This window comes from Lacerta agilis, chromosome 2 (genome assembly GCF_009819535.1).
Source record: "Lacerta agilis isolate rLacAgi1 chromosome 2, rLacAgi1.pri, whole genome shotgun sequence".
Taxonomy (NCBI): domain Eukaryota; kingdom Metazoa; phylum Chordata; class Lepidosauria; order Squamata; family Lacertidae; genus Lacerta; species Lacerta agilis.
The window spans coordinates 10719019-10735856 of record NC_046313.1 but is presented as its reverse complement, the minus strand read 5'-3'; the positions used below and the strand labels follow the sequence as shown (position 1 = coordinate 10735856).

The 16838-nt window shown below is 43.2% G+C and overlaps 1 protein-coding gene across 2 annotated transcripts in view; it reads left to right on the top strand.

Annotated features, from left to right (window-relative positions):
• The window catches only part of CBX5 (chromobox 5), a 43452-nt gene extending 28213 nt beyond the window's left edge, over positions 1-15239 (top strand). For both annotated transcript variants that reach the window (XM_033138572.1, XM_033138571.1), the window contains exons 3-5: positions 2311-2494; positions 12438-12535; positions 15002-15239. In XM_033138572.1, the coding sequence (XP_032994463.1) occupies positions 2311-2494; positions 12438-12535; positions 15002-15152 (433 nt within the window). In that variant the 3' untranslated portion in view covers positions 15153-15239. The remainder of the gene's footprint in view (positions 1-2310; positions 2495-12437; positions 12536-15001) is intronic.
• Positions 15240-16838: the final 1599 nt, after the last annotated feature.

Below are 16838 nucleotides of genomic sequence, written 5' to 3'. Positions count from 1 at the left end.
TCAGGGCTGTGTTGTCCAAGCACAGAATTTGGTGCTGGGTGTGAAATTTCAGCATCCCGAACATCTCTGCTTTGATTTTTGATTTTGATTTTTCAAAAATACAACTTTCTAGCTGTTAAGGCTATTAAGATAAGCTTGAAAGTTGTGAGCAAAGGTTGTTGAATGTCAAACACCGAGATGAGCTGAGAAGAATGTCCAGGAACCAAATCGGTAGCTTCAGCATACTTTGGCCCTCTCCACAATTATCAGAATTGAAATAGATTTATACAAAGCAAATATATGCAAAATGCATAATTTACCCAGGGTGCAGAGTTAAAGTTAACTTAGTATGTCATTTTGATTGATTTCATATTTTTTTAAAGCACAGCCCTTCTCATCAGTCCCAGTACAAAAGAACTGCTCTAAAAAGGATTTTTGTGGATATATGTGTTTGTATGTATATGTACCCTGGGTATTTGTCCTGGGTTCTGGCAGCCGGTTTTACGGTTCCATGAAGGACAGCCGTGATTCATTATGTAAGAGTCCAGATTTGAGGCCACGGTGTTTAAATGGATGCACACTACCTGATTTCTGGGAAGGCAAGTTATCAAGCAGACACTGACACATTACCCTGCTGTGCAGCATTTGAGAGGGTATTTCTTCATCAGCACCACATCAAAAAAGAACACTCTTTGGGCTTGTGGTGATTCAGTTGTTCAAAATGATTCTGTGTCCCTTAGACCATGCTCAGTTTGAAAATATAAAAGTAAATAATTTCCAAGGAAAATAGCCTTAGATCCAGCTCACACGTAATGCTAAACTGTTATTTAGTGCTATATGGACGAGCCCCTCTGAACCTGAGCAAAGTGTTCTGCTCATGTGCTTCTGCCTTCTTTTTCCTTATGTGGGGCTGGGAGAAGGACTTCTGTTTAGTTTAGCTTCACTGTCAAAGAACCTTGGCTTAGCATTACATATGAACCAGGAATCCTGGCTTGCAGCTCACAGTGGTTCATTGCTAAACAAAGCCAGCTTCAAAGTATGGGCTTGTTTAACTAAGAATTGCTTTAAACTTGGATCCCTGGTTTGTACGCAACACTAAACTGAGATCCTTTGAAAGCAAAACTAAACTTGCCGAAGGTCTTTCTTCTGGCTGAAGAAGACGTGGGGACTTGAGAGGCTGACACTTTGTTTGGGCTTGTGGAGAGTCAGCCACATAGCACTAAACTGTGGTTGAGCATTGTGTGGAATCATAACCATTGCTTCCGTGTTTCAGTATGCTTTTGCTGCAACCTGTAATCTCATATACTGGACACAAATTAAGCCAGTTAGTCTAAAGTGACCTTTTCCTCTATTACCAGCCAACTTTCCCCTTTTTGTTTTGTTTAAACGTCAAGCCTGAGACAGGGCTCTTAGAAATGTGAATGTTTGCTCAGTGCCTTGTGCTATTTAGTTGAACCTAATAATGATATGATTAAACTGTTCCTATTTAATCTGTGTTCAGTTAGTATCTCTGGTACTGTTCTTAGAACAGCTTGTATACAAGACAAGGCTATATTCTCAGGAATAAATCCCTTGCATTGTAGGCATTCTTGCAGCTATGGTATATAGGAACAGAGCTGTCAACCTTCCTTTTTTGCATTGGGAAACGGCCATAGCTGTCAACTTTCCCTTTTTTTTGCAATGAGAAACGGCACTGGAATAAGGGAATTTTCCACAAAAAAAGGGAAAGTTGACAGCTATGTATAGGAAGCCTCCCTGTATGTAAGTGACTGTGTGATTAATTCCTTTATTACAAATATCTCTAAATGCTGCTAATGTTGTTCCTAATGTAAATTTGGGGAAATCTCTCAAATTTGGGGAAATCTCCTAGAACCAGGGCTGGTAAGATGTTTCAAATGCAAGGTGTTAGAAACTGATTTTTTCAGAAACAGCCCTGTGCAAGGATCAAGGTGGCAGGGAAGAATGACAATTTCTTAAGCAGCTGCACTGGATTTTTAGAAACCAGGGCAATGTTGTGCTTAGAATTCTTCCCACTGTAGCTGAAACCAATCCCAAATTGCCACGGAATTCTGTTTAAGTACTCAGAAATTCAAACAAATCTTACTCTGAGTAATCCATCATGAAGATCAGGTCTACTGAATTGGTTTTCTAAGTGTCCAGTCTTCCCTAAAAACCCGGAATAGTTTTTCTTCTCCATACACATATTTTCTTGTGCAGTGTAATTCTTCACTCAGTTCTTAATTGATGTCTGTGATCACTAAATGGGAACTTTTTCACCTTTTTCTGTTAGTTATTTTGTCCCCCATTGTTGTCCTTCTTTTATTATATCAGGGAGCATAATACTTGGGAACCTGAGAAGAACCTTGACTGCCCTGAACTGATTTCTGAGTTTATGAAAAAATACAAAAAAATGAAGGAAGGTGAGAACAAGCCTCGGGAGAAATCAGAGAGTGCCAAGCGGAAGTCGAGCCTTGCCAACAATACTGAGGACATCAAAGCCAAAAAGAAGAGAGAGGTGAGCTTTTCGCCTTGGCATTTTTCACTTCCAGAGGTTTGCCCCATCTCAGTGATAACCACTTTCCAGCACTGGATGTATGTGTGTATGCTGGTGGCACTCGACTTGGTAGTTTAAAATTGCATCCTAAAAAACCTTAGGATTTTAAGTTTAAAAAACAAAGAGTTGAGCTGGTGCCTCCCCAGAGCAAAACCTCAGGTTGGCTGTGCTTCATTGTGCCAATTTTCATACCCCTCTCAGGGAAAACTACCCTGTAAAACGGGATGAGCTAATTGCCACCACTCATTGTAAAGAAAAGAATCGCTAAAATAATTATGGCCTTTAAAATATAATAAAGATTAACAATCAAGCAGGGAGCCTCACAGTACTATCTAGAGCAGATTAAGATTGGAAGAAATGCAATTTACTGTTTGAACGCCTGGCTAAAGCAAAATCCTTTTTAATGCACTTTTCTGTGACAGTAAACAAGCCCACAAATCAAAGTAGAGAGTTATGTGTGTATATATGGGAACAGCCTATTTTTTGTGATTGTGTTTTGCTGAATTTTCTGTCACTTTTCTTTGGAAGGAGTAGCCTTAACATAAAAAAAACAGGGGGGGGGAGAAGCAATTTCAAGACCCATGGTTCAGGAATCACCTGCTAAGAATGTACTGCCCAAATGGCTAACCTCTGCTGCTGAAACAGCAGGGTGCTCAGAGCAGATGTGCCACAGCAGGTAAGGAAAGGAAAGCTTGTTCTGAAGTTAGCCCCATATGAATTCTGAAGCCAGACCCTGCACTGCGTGAGGTAGAATGGATCTTTCACAAATGCTGTGTCCTTACAGTCAAAGGTCATTGTTACCTTTGAGACTAGCAGGGGTAGGCAACCTAAGGCCTGTGGGCTGGATGCGGCCCAATCACTTTCTCATTCCAGCTCGCGGACGGTCTGGGAATCAGCATGTTTTTACATGAGTAGAATGTGTCCTTTTATTTAAAATGCATCTCTGGGTTATTTGTGGGTCATAGAAATTCGTTCATTTTAAAGATAGATAGATAGATAGATAGATAGATAGATAGATAGATAGATAGATAGATAGTCCAGCCCACCACATGGTCTGAGGCACGGTGGACCGGCCCACTGCTGAAAAAGGTTGCTTACCCCTGTTTGAAAGGGTCACAGGAGAATAATATTTCAAGATTACTTGGTGTTATGCTGATACTTTGTTAGGTAGTTTGTTATTGAAATATTATCATGTATCTGAATTATCATGTATCTGGTATCTGAAGAAGTGTGCATGCACACGAAAGCTCATACCAGGAACAAACTCAGTTGGTCTCTAAGGTGCTACTAGAAAGAATTTTCGATTTTGTTTTGATTATCATGTATTGTTTAACTTGTGATGAATTAATAGAATCTTCATAGTTTTATGGAATTGTTTTGATATTTTTTGCTATTACTGCTTTTAATTTTGTGTTAGCCGCATTGGGCTTTCTACAAAAATATTAGATATTTCAATTACAGTTATGGAGGGGAGGACATAATACACCTCTCTAAGCAACTGAGAGTTCTTTCCAAGTACGGATGCAACAAGCAGATTGAGTCACAGTTTTACAACTGAAAGTTGAAATTCTGAGTGCTGCAGTATATGTGTCTGGAAAATCTTGGCAAAGAAAGAGAGTAAATGCTGTGGATATAAGGGCAGGCCAGATGGTGGCTTTGAATGGTCACAGATGTGCTTTCTGGCCACATTCATCAGTCCATACATGTTGGTCCTTCTAGTTTGTGCTGGTCATTTGCTGCAGTTTGTACTGCAGGCTGTAATGAATACAAGGCTAATGTGGACCAGACAATCTATTGATACTGTAATAGGGAGAGAAAAGGCTACGTTTTCTTTCTCCTACTTCCATAATTCTAGCTTAGTGTACAGAGAGTGTGGGTAGCTATGATCTGGATGAAACTTTAGGTGAATGTTGCAAAGTTATGTTCAGAGAAAAGCCTCTTTTGAGATAGGCAAGATAAAGCCCGTCATATCTTTACTAGGAGTCATTACTCCATATTTCAAACCCTTATACAGTATGATTTTCGCGAGGCACGCAAGCCAAAAAGAATTTGAAGGATAAATTCTTACAATTCACTTAGAAAACGCAAGCTGCCTCAGTATGATCAGGCCTGTGTGTGCTCTGCTGAGAGGAATCAAAATTCTATGGGTTGCATCCAAAGCTCTGCTTCTGCAACTGGTCTTTCCCTTCTTCCTCTGGGCAGTCATCTGTACAATGTGGAAAGCTTCTCCAAAATGTCAGAGGGACGTATCAGATGTTGTGGGCTGTGTCTTACGGGGCTGTGGTGGGAGGGGGGAATTGCAGTTTGTCCCCCCTACTGCATAAAACACAGCTCACAATATTTGATAGGTTCCCCTGACTCTCTAGAGATGCTTTTCGAACATGCAGGAGGGTGGGGAAAGACTGGCTGTGTGAGCTGCTTTCCACTCATGTAGCTCAGTGTACAACCTATGTCCTGTGTACACAATACCAGTTTATTTTCCACATAATTAATTCTGCAAATGACCCAATGTGGGGCACTGAAATTCTGCTCCCTCCATTCTTCCCACTTCTGAGATTTCACGAGGAATTCTCCACACACTTTACTTTCTGGTTTATCTTTGCAGTCTTACATTAATCTAAGGTTCTAAGGATGCTGGTTTCTGTGCCCTGCTCCATGCTTGCACAATGGGGCCTTCAAATGACAAAGCACACACCGCTCTATATATGATGTTGTAAAGACAATGCTCTTGCTGACTAAGTTACAGGTATTGGAAATACTGTGAAGGTCAAATGTATCACCTTGGTTGGTTAAAGCTTAATAGCATTTCTCCCCTTCATTTTTAAATTTGCCGAATTCACTAGCCAATGCATGAGGAGACATGAGAACATGGGTTATTAAAACATCTTTATAGGGGAATGTGAACATATGAAATTTGGTATAAATGAGGATCTGTTGAGTGGCATTTTATGTCTTGTCTTTCCTTTCCTGGAGGAGAAAAATCTTCTGCAGTTCTGTGTGTTCGTTATTTTTTTATAACCTTATTTGAAGAAATGCCCTGCCCTTTACAGCTGTGTCTGTACAAAATTATGGCTAAGTCACTAGAGATTCAAACCTGCACTGCTACTGTCGGTCCTTAATGAAATCATAAGGGGTAATAAGGTCGTATATTTCATATCCAGCAGGTTATCCTTAGTGCGTTTGGATTACAGTTTTATAACCCATTATGTATTCTCCTTAAAGTTTGAGAAGTAAAACTGTCCACTGTGAAAATGAGTGGTTTGGTTCCTGCCGAAACATCCTGTCTCCTCCAGCATTTTAACATGCCACGATTCCCCTTGGACATAGTGCCTCAGGTTTTTAGGACTTGTCCATTAGGGCCAGTTGCAGACATAACACTTTACCGTAGCTAGTGGTAACCACAGTTTAGAATCCTGTCAGCAGTTAAGATTTAAAGCATACAGTCAAATGACAGTCTCGGCTTTTGAGCAGGGTCTGCCTCAGCAGTCAGAGAGCTCAGGTGCTGGGACCTGTGGACCAGCAAAGAGTCCACCACTGAGCAGACCACCATCTTTGTAGACCTCATGTTAATGGGCAGTGAGTGACATTTTGGTAGCCAATGTGGGGATTATGAGGTTCTGTTGCTCTGGTAACATTTATCATAGCAAGTGGGGGGGGCATCACAATGGTGGTATCTTTGTTAAATGCACAAGCCAACTGCAGCTATTCTTACCACTGCCAAGAGAGGGGAACAGTGGTGATGATTTCCTTGGCATTTTCTTCCCCAAAGGGGAAAAATGTGGGACATGTTCAAAGGAGCCTGGCTAGTGTGGATTGGATATTGGTAGGAGGAGGCTCTGCTGCGTCCTTACATATTGTCTCTACTCAAGTGAGGACTGGCTTGGGCAGATTCTGCTGCCACTTCAATGCGTTGGTACTGAATGTGTGGTGATGAGTTAAAGGACAGTGATTGACTGTCACGCTCTGTTGCAGTATTGCTTCCTGTCTGTCTTCCTTGGGCAACCCTATTCAGAACAGAGGACAGACTACATTCCAAGGTACAAACCAGACTTGTGCTACCCTCCTGACAGAGGCAATTTGCCTGGCAGCACGGCAGCACCAACATCAGCAACAATGGCACCCAGGAGGAGAGAGAATGGTGGCAGGCAGGTAGAGGGTGTGTGTGTGTGTGTGTGTGTGTGTGTGTGTGTGTCCAAACCATGGATTCACCATCCAAGGTTTCACTTTCCCACTTGCCCACACTGCTCAAGTTTTCTCCAGCGTACCCGGCCTGGACTCAAGCAGCAGTTAGCTGTGCTGAGCTGCCCGGACAGTGTGCATAGGAGGAAAGAGGGACTGTTCCTCCGCAGCTTTCAATTGTGTCCTTTGTCTCACCTGCCTTCTTCAGGAGCCCCAGATGCTCTTTGACCCTGCTCTGTTTTGCCTAACAAAGGGCAAAGCAACATCATACAAGTTAGCATTGTACCATTGGCAGGCAGATGAGCCAAGGGCATTCCTCCTTGACAACTTCTGGGCAATTCTCAGCTTTTCACCTCCTGTTCAGGTGTTTCACTTCCAATTCCTAGTACTACCCACCCAAGTACCCTTCCCCAAGTTTGTAGACCAATGTACCCTAAACAGTGGCATCTAGTATTCCCTGTAATTCAGGCCTCTCCCTCACACCCCTGTTTTTTTCCCTCCCAGGCATGCTTTCTTTATAAATGTTAATGGGTTATTTCTGCTACTCTTCTTCCTGCGGCTGTAGCATATTATCGGCCGCCTTCACCCACAACCACAGAGGTGCTAAGACCCATAAACTGAATCAGTGCTCATGTGCCATCTAGGGACACACATGGTTGCTCTTTCCTTGTTTGCTGAGAGAGGCAGGAATGGGGAAATATTAATTGTGCAAAAAATTAGCAAGAGACATAGGAATTTGAAGGGAAGTGGGTTATCTTGAAATGCTACAGGCACCTTTCATTTTTTGAAGCACCTGCTAAATGAGGTACAGGGAAAATTCTAAATATACTTATGGAATGTTTAGTTGGGAGTTGCAAGCAAACAGGAAATTAGTAGAGAATGCCAGGTGCCTGCTACTGAGCACCTTCCAGCTTCCCTGAGTCTGTGATGGCTTTGGTAAACTCCATTCTAGGAGCAGGGTGAAGTTTCATCAAGGATCTGTGGCTCCAGGCATCTTAGCCACCTCGACAGTACCTCAAGTGACACTGATTCATCATTCCAAAGAGATGAGAGTGGTCATTGTCATGTTCAAAGTCTACTAGCAACAGCCCTCCCATGCTGTTCTTTCCCATCCCCAACAAAACACAGGATTTGTTTCACAAGGTGTGGAATGAGTGAGAGAAAAGTTGGAACCCACTAGAGTACTATTCCTTTGTCTGCAATCCTGTGGCTTCTTTTGAAGCAGGCACTAAATGGTAACTTCTTTCATTTCCCTTTCCCCATCCTGTTGGACACTTCAGATGGCTTCTGCTCCAGAATGGAGTTTATGAGCTGCCACTGCATTTTGCAGGGATGTGGAGCCTCTGGTCCTCCAGATGTTGTTGGACTGCATCAGCTCCTGCCTTCAGGGTGATGGGAGTTGTAGTCCAGCAACACTTGGAAGGCCACAGGTTCCCCACCTCTTAGCATGAGGCTCTGTTGTAGCCTTTCTTTGCTATCTCTTAACAGCTAGATAAAGTTAGGTTTTTTAAGAGCTGGGTTTGCAGACGTTCATGCATATACTTGCTCACCTCCATGTCAACAAGCTCCCTGGTCTCCTTGTTTCACTACAGTGATGCTTTTGTACCGTTTAAGAAGGAATAGCTCTGATCCCTCTGTTGATAATTTTTCAGCTCTAGGTCATGGGCTGGAGCAGATGTTTTCCGAGCTCACTGCTGGACTGCTGGGGCAGATGTATCAGACAGTCACAAATTGTAGGCACAGGCTGTTGATGGTTGAGCCCAGGGGTGTCAACTTGAGTAAATATTGTGGGGGCCCAGGTAAGCCCTACCCTGCATAATTGATCACATAACACAGTGCACACACACCATTTGAATGGGAATGCCCATCAACTGGAGGAGTCAGCCCCCTCAATTATTTTATTGTGGGAGCCGAAGCCTCCATGGCCCCTAGGAGTTGGCGCCTATGGTTGAGCCAAAGTCCAGGCAGGTGCAGGTGGAGGCTGAGTCACAGATAGAAAGGGGAAGACTGTAAATATTAGTTTGGAAAAGATCTGCTTTTTGACTTGCGGTATGTCTACTCGGCATTTCTATCTCTCTGGTGTAGTGGCCTGCGCAGACAGGGATGAAACCATAGACGTCGTGACTGCGATTAGCAATCTTGCTTTTAAGTCATGCTTTCACATTTTAGTTTGCAGCTGATGAGAACCCAGATAGAAAGGCTGAGGCCATTTGTTATGTTTAATCATGGTTAAGCGTCATGTCTAGCCTTGGAAGAGGCTAGAAGCTCTATTCACAGTGCTCCCTTCTTTGGAAGCCAGTATGGTGTAGTAATGGATGAAGCATGGGATTTGGACCACAGGCTCACTAGATGACCTTGAGCAAGTTACTCTGCTTCTCTTAGTCCAGGCGTGTCCAACAGGTAGATCGTGATCTACCAGAAGATCACTGGACGTCTGCGGTAGATCCCTGGGTCCCCACAAAGAAGCTTGAACAACTGTGGGCCCCCTAAAAAAGCTCAACATTTTACCTTCTTCCTGAAAAAAGCTCAACAACTTTGACCTGAATCCCAAAAAAGGGGGTGGATCACTGCCAGTTTTTAACTGTGAGTAGATCGCAGTCTCTTGGGAGTTGGCCACCCCTGTACTTACCTCTCAGAATTTTGAGGATAAAGTGAGATGGCATTGAACTCCTAACAGGAGCTGCAGGATATAAATGTGATGAGCAAGCGAGGAGCTGGAAAGGCATTCAAACATCCATCTAGCCCAGGGGTCCCCAAACTAAGGCCCAGGGGCCAGATGCGGCCCAATCGCCTTCTAAATGTGGCCCGCAGACAGTCCGGGAATCAGCGTGTAGAATCTACATGAGTAGAATGTGTCCTTTTATTTAAAATGCATCTCTGGGTGAATTGTGGGGCCTGCCTGGTGTTTTTACATGAGTAGAATGTGTGCTTTTATTTAAAATGCATCTCTGGGTTATTTGTGGGGCATAGGAATTCGTTCATTTATTTATTTTTTCAAAATATAGTCCGGCCCCCCACATGGTCTGAGGGACAGTGGACCGTCCCCCTGCTGAAGAAGTTTGCTGACCCCTGATCTAGCCCCATTCCAGAGCTTAGGGTGGCTGACAACTAAACATATATATTTAAAATGTTTTAAATAATCACATATAAAATGCATCCTGTGAAAAACCCATATCAGTCTGACCTAGCCACTGAAACCACATCAAAAGATGTGATTTTTTTCAAGAGAGGAAGTTTGCAGCGCTACAGCATTATTCTCTCTTGGTATGTGCTTTGGTTACCAAAGCTCAGTGCACTGATGATTCAGCGTTGATTCTAGTCTCTACACTAGAGCCTGTGGTGCTCTTTAAGGGAGAGGAACACAGGGAGGCCTGTGAAAAAGATGGGTCTGTGTCTATGTGTCATATAAGAGATCCTGTATCTCAGATTAAGACTGTTGTGCGTTCCTGGCTGCTCACATTTTCAGCAGTGTGCTCAAAGATTAGTTGCACTATTGGATTGTTGTTGTTTTTATATTTGTTGTTAACGGTTTTTGTTTTTCTCATTTTCTTGCAATCCACCCTAGGAGTTCTACTGAAGGGAGGATAAAACACTGTATTTAAATAAATAAATAAAGTGTATGAAACTTTCTGTGGTGAGGGAGATTTAATAGAGATGGGTTGGTAGTCAGCTAAGTTTTACTTGAAGTACACTCATTGGTATTAGTGAACATGTCTAGGTTAGGTCCATTAATTTCAGTATGTCTTCTCTTAAGTAAAACTTAGATTAAAAAATAAATAAACAAATCTCCATGTGCAGCTAGGCTGATTGGTAAGGCAGAGTGAGACAGCACTGAGCACTTGTTCCAGCCCAGACTGCTTTTTGAATTAGTTGGTAATCCAAGGCAAAACTATGTGTAATGGTGGCATGCAACCTGTGTCTCCTCCATGGGTCTCCTCCAGTCATATGTAAGGTGGGTGGGCATGTGATTTTAAAGCACAAAAGGGGCATGGGGACAAGGGGGGCTTCAGCACCTCCCCTTTGCACATGCCCTTTGGGTCGAAATCTCTCTCTCTCTCTCTCTCTCTCTCTCACACACACACACAGCAACAACAACAACAACAACATTCTCCTCTTCTTAAAGCCATGTGTAGCTTTGGCCCTTATATTGAGCCATCTGCTAGGGTCTTGCTAACACTTGTGACTGTTTTAGAGATCACAGCAAATAACAATAGCTACTGGAGACTCAGTAGTTCAAAAAGAGAACACGTTTGCTTGTTTGTTTTGGCTAGCACACTATCCAATTACTGTTCGCACAAGAGATTCTCTTTCCGCAACAAATCTTTCATTTAAAGCAGTTATCCTTTTCTACCAGGCTGTTGGGAGTTGTAACAGCTATAGATCTATGATGGCCATCAGCACTTTGGGGAGTAAGAAGTTTTTTTTTTTTTAATGCCCATATACATACCTGCTGAGTTAGATATTTGTTGTAAGGGCTCAATAATCTTAGTGGCCAGTTTTGACTAAGCCCCCCCTCTCCAATTTTTTTGGGGGGAGGGAATAGGGGCCCCCCTCATATGCTACAATTTTCCACACAGACATTATCTTTTTCTGGCCCTGTTATGAGTTCAATTTAATGTGTTCTTTACTAAAGCCAGAGGTGATTGTTAGTCCAAACTGTCCTAAACCAGGAGTTTAGTCTAAATTTCTTATGCAGTATGAAGAAGCTGAGAAATGAAGAGTTGTATTTTATTATATTACATGATTTGTGGATTCATTAGTTCCCCCAAGGTCCCCTAGAGTTGCCGTCTGTATTCAGTCTGTATTCTCCCCCATACACACCCACACAGAGAGATTTTTTAAAAAAAACATTTTCCCTTCTTCCTCATCATTTGGCAATTGCTTTTATTTCCTCGAGAAAGTCAAGCTGCCTGCCTCTTTGTTAACTGCTTGGTCTGCGTAGCCGCATCTACTAGACAGTATGTGTGGGCAACAAATGTGTGGATCTCCCGCAGAATAGCGTGTGGCGGTGCTGCTGCAAAGCAGGGAGAACACGCTCGCTCCAGGCTTGCAGCAACTGAGCGCTGTTACCAGCCTTCAGATGGTATGTGCAGAGGGAGCTGACCGACCCTTGTCTGGGGCCCCGGCGGTTTAAGCTCTCTCCTTGCAAACAAAAAAAACAAACCAAAAAAAGCGCCCCAACTGCATGAATGGGACACACCCATTGACGGCACCGGCACAAAGACCTCAAGGACCGTGTGAGAGCCCGTAGAGGTGGTGCGCTCTGGAGCGGGGGAGGCGTAGCAGGGATGGGGAGCCTTGGAAATCACGAATGGCTGCTGCTACTGCTGCTGCAGCAGCTGCAAAGGCAAGATGACTTAATTCCCTAGATCTATCCATCGCTTTGCTAGCCCATTTTAATGGCGACTCTTTATTTCTCCTCTACCTTTCTCCCTCCCTCCCCCCTCCTTTTAGGTTTCTTTCCCCTTTCCCCCTCTCCCCAAACATTTCATAAAGAAGATATATCAAAGAAAAGAGAGAAGAAAAAAAGATGCTAAGGCCTCTTCCCTCATCTGCTAATTATCATCAAGCCATGTACCACATCTGTTTATCACCTGATTCTTGGTGCCCTTTGAAGCCCCTCTGCCTCATGGTTGAGGGAGATTAACAAATGGCCAAAGAACAGGAGGAGGAAAGAATTGTTTTTGTAACTGTCTTTCTCTTTCTCTGTCTTTCTTTCTACCAGAGCACCGATATTGCCAGGGGCTTTGAAAGAGGATTGGAGCCGGAAAAGATCATTGGAGCCACAGACTCTTGCGGCGATTTAATGTTCCTAATGAAATGGTGAGTGTGCTTCTTTTTCTTTAATATTGACCCTGTTGTCTGGTTTTTCTGCTCTCGGCGGCCCTTCTTAAAGCAGCCAATAAATTGCTAGAATAGTCTAGGGTGAGGTGCTGTGGCGAAATGGCCCAAGGACACTTCATTCCTTCTCTGCTAAGGCTTTGTTTCCCCCCTGCTTTGCAAAATGCTGTACACCTGGAGCTTGCATATCATGCTTTGCAAGATACACAAGCCCGTTCCCTCCACATCTCCGGGCCCCCCCCCCTCCGCCCTCCCCCCCAAAAGAAGAAGAAATAGTAGAGAGCACAGGAAATCCTTCTGGAAAGGTTTTGACTTGCCTCTTGTTTTTGCTCCTGGGCTTATCTCAGCTGGAAGCCTCTCTGGGCAGAGAGAGAGAGAGAGAAAGAGAGAGAGAGAGAGATGGCCATGCTGCATATGCAGCAGCCCCTCCTCCACCAGCAGCCGAAACAAAGAGCTGGGAGTCTGGCTTATCTGCCTGGCAGAGGTTATAGCACAGCTGTGTTCAAGGGAGCTGCCTCTTGCTCCTCAACTCCCCTCCGCCACCCCCCAGCCCCAGCCTCCCAAGATTTCGATACTGGGTCCTCCCCTGTTGCAATGCAGCAGAGATAATAAGCCCTTGTCCTGCTTTGCTGTCTCTGAAGCTGGCGGGGTTGAGATGGATGGTGCCTGCTGAGACGGAGTGGGGGAGGGGAGCCAGCTGCACACAGCGCCTTGGAGGAGGGGGCTGGAGGGATCACAGAGACAAGGAACAAGGGGAGAAGAATTGGTAGCTTCACCTCTCCCTGGTTCATTCTACTACGAGACCAAACGCCCTGGGTACCAGGGGTATTTTCTCGCACCTCTTGGTCGCAGAAATACACTCCCATACCCAGCAAGGGCTACAGTCCCAAACTGGATAACTTCACCTTTGGTAAATCACCTGTGTGGAACAATCACTGTTTTAAAAAAAAAAAAGTCATTTATATGATGCCCACGTCCAATGGTAGCTTGGTCCCAGGTGATGGATCCAAGGAAGGCAATGATTAATAGCTGATGAATATCCAAGCTTGAAATTTTCAGCTCACTTGAATTCTGTAGAGCAAGGAATCTGTTCAATGAGACAAATGCTTTGCACGATGATATTTTGTAGACTGTTTTGAATGTGCAAGAGTTGTTTACAGTGTTCAGCGCCATTCAACCCTGTGAACTATTTTGCTGTGATTGCTGTTTTACAAATGGAAGCTGAGGTTAAGGGAATATGGCTTGTCCAAGGCTTTGGCCTTATAGGTACACAGCCAAATCACCCCCTGGATCACATTTGCTATCATTGGGTAAATTAATTACTTCAAAAGAACTAATCTCTTTTTAGGCAGTGGGAATAATTTCTATTGCAAAATACTGCAGAAACAGATTGTGAAGTTTAACTACATTGATTTTAATTAATCTGTACTCTGCGTTGGATCTCTTTTAAATCTTACCTTTGCAACTGACATCATTCAGTGGTCATTAATGAAATGTGTTTGCTATCTGGCATTTAAACGAATTCTATTGAATTAAGGTTGCAATCCTGTACCCATTTACTTGGGAATTGCATTTATAAAATATAAAATAAATGGTTGGCAGGCATCCCTTGCTCCCTCCAGAAAGCCAGTTGCTGACCAGGACACTAAGTAGTATATAATGAGAGTTGTCAATCTTTTTTTTTTTTTAAGTTGATAAACCACCTATGCCTTGATCAATTCATTGTGATATTGGAGGAAATTTAAGTTAACCATTTATGAACAAAAGTTATTATTATTATTATTATTATTATTATTACTATTATTAATTTTTAATTAGAATTTATATACTGCCCTATACCCGGGGGTCTCAGGACAGTTCACAGAATAAAATCAAGATATAAAACCACAAAATACATAATAAAAACAGCAACCTAATCAATAGAAAAGGCCACCCTCCCATTTTTTTCTTTTTCTTCCTCCTCCCCCCCTACTTTTCTTCCTTTTTGTAAAAGATACCAGGACCGAATCACTTTGAAATGTAAAACAAGTATGGTTTTTATTCATTCTCATTGATTTAAAATTGCTCCCATTAATCAACTAAATATTTAGTTGATTCATTTATTGATTATGCCCGTCAACACTTGCAGCCTGTTGTAAGTATCGCATATGTATATTTTATTTATAAATTGCTTCTTCACTGAAAAAAAGTCCCTTAATTGACAATTAATGTATGTGACTGACACACACACCACTGGGGTTACAATAGCTGCCTTCCTCCTTTTCCCAGTTAATTGACAGCTTAAATATATGTTTTCTCCCACTCTGGTGTTGCTTCCTTCAGGCAGGTTACATGAGCCCAGCTTCCCTTTCCCCCCATGTACCAATCAATTGGTGGTGAGTGGGGTGTGACTGTGTGTGGTCAACTAGTGACGAGTCCTTCTCTTGTTGTCCTCGCTTACCTCTTCAGGAAAGACACGGATGAGGCTGACCTGGTTCTAGCGAAAGAAGCCAACGTCAAGTGCCCTCAAATTGTGATAGCGTTTTATGAAGAGAGACTGACCTGGCACGCGTACCCAGAAGACGCCGAAAACAAAGAGCGGGAAGCAGTGAAAAGCTAAAGTGGCCAGGGTCCTCTGTCCGTCCATAGTTGTACATATCCACCCTCCTTTCCCCTCCACCCAAATGCATCCATGAAAATGTGCTTATTACTGTGCTCCACAGGAGAAATGTTGATATTGGTTGGGTTAGCCATAACGTTAATGGTGTGAGTCATGTTTGGTTTCACGCCAAAAGATTGACATGGTGTGTATGTGTGTTCCTTGTTCCCCTTATCTCACAATCCCAAAAAACCGGTTCTCACTTTGAAATCCCTGAGTCTCCAGGCCATTTGTCCCCCCCACCCTCTGCCTCGGGTTACTCACTCTTGCATCGTTTTGAGAGTGAAGGGTTATTGTTTCCCATTGGCCTAAAAGAAGGCTGTAAAACTGACAGGGGGTACCGGGAAGACCTATCTGACTCAGAACACTCTTTGGATTCTCAGATTACCCAAATGATTACCAAACCAGGACATTTTGGGGCCATTTTAGTTGTTTTAGGAATTGCTGACGTTTTGCTGGAATTGGGTTCCAGGATGCTGGGTAGCGGTTTTCATCCTGACTCCCAATGCCAATGTCACTTGCACCAGCTCCACTCAGTCAACACTCAGTTTTCTAGCTGCAGGGAAGGAGCAGGTAATTTGGGAAGGCAACCATTAAAAACTAATTAGCTAGCAAAGACAATTTCCTCCTTTTTCAACCAGTCCTTTCGTGCAATCAAAATCTAGTATCCTACCACCTTTCCTTTTGTTTTTCTTATCTTGCAGTACATGGATAGGACTAGCAGCCCAGCCAAATTTTGTGCCATACTGGAGAGCCTTATTTGTTGTGGCTATTCCAAAGACAGCTGGAAATCATGGTTCCAAAATTGGATTATTTTCTGGGCTCTCTCATCATTCCGATAGCTCTCTTCATATGCAGCAGGCATCTCTGACACAATAACCTCTGCTGTGAGATGTGGGCAAACTCTTTTATTTCCACCATTTACCCCAGGTATGTTTGTTTGTTTGTTTTTAAAAAGGAAATTGGCCACTTAGAGGAGCTGTCTCATAGGAGCATGCCTTCCTTTCAAGCACCTGGTTATACGTAACACACGGATCTAGATGCAAGAGTTTTCTGGACATACTTTTTTTTTTTTTTTTTGGTCTCTCCTTGGCTGCCCCCTGAAAAGTATCCCATTTCTCTGCACCAGCAATGTGGCGGCTAAATAATTATTCCACGCTGAGGGTGTTGGGATCGTTTAACCCTTAGAAGTCCTTTCAGCAGTTAATTTTCCCTTCTTGTTCCATATGGTGAGCGGCTGGAGGACCAAGTCACAGAAAGCAGGTAGCAGTCTTCCCCTCCTTCGTGCCCTTCTCTCATGACAATGCCCATGCATGTTTTTTCACATGGAATGTCTGTATTGTGTATTATATAGGTAGGACTTTAGGGCCCTTTAGAGTTTGACACTCACTAATAGCTTCATCTTCCCGCTTTGCAGACAGATTTTGGTGTAACTCCCGGCAATAAAAGGCAAAGCTTGACAGTATTAGCATTGATTGCTGCTGGCTTCTTACCAGCTGCGTTTTTGGATACCTGAGGACAGATAAGCATCGTACAACTTGGTAACAGACTTGATGGGAGCGTGCAAAAGAATCAGTTTGAAGTAGGCTAGGCTTCTGCCGTGGAAGTAAAATGCCACTAGTCCTTGCATTTCCTCCTAATTTCCTT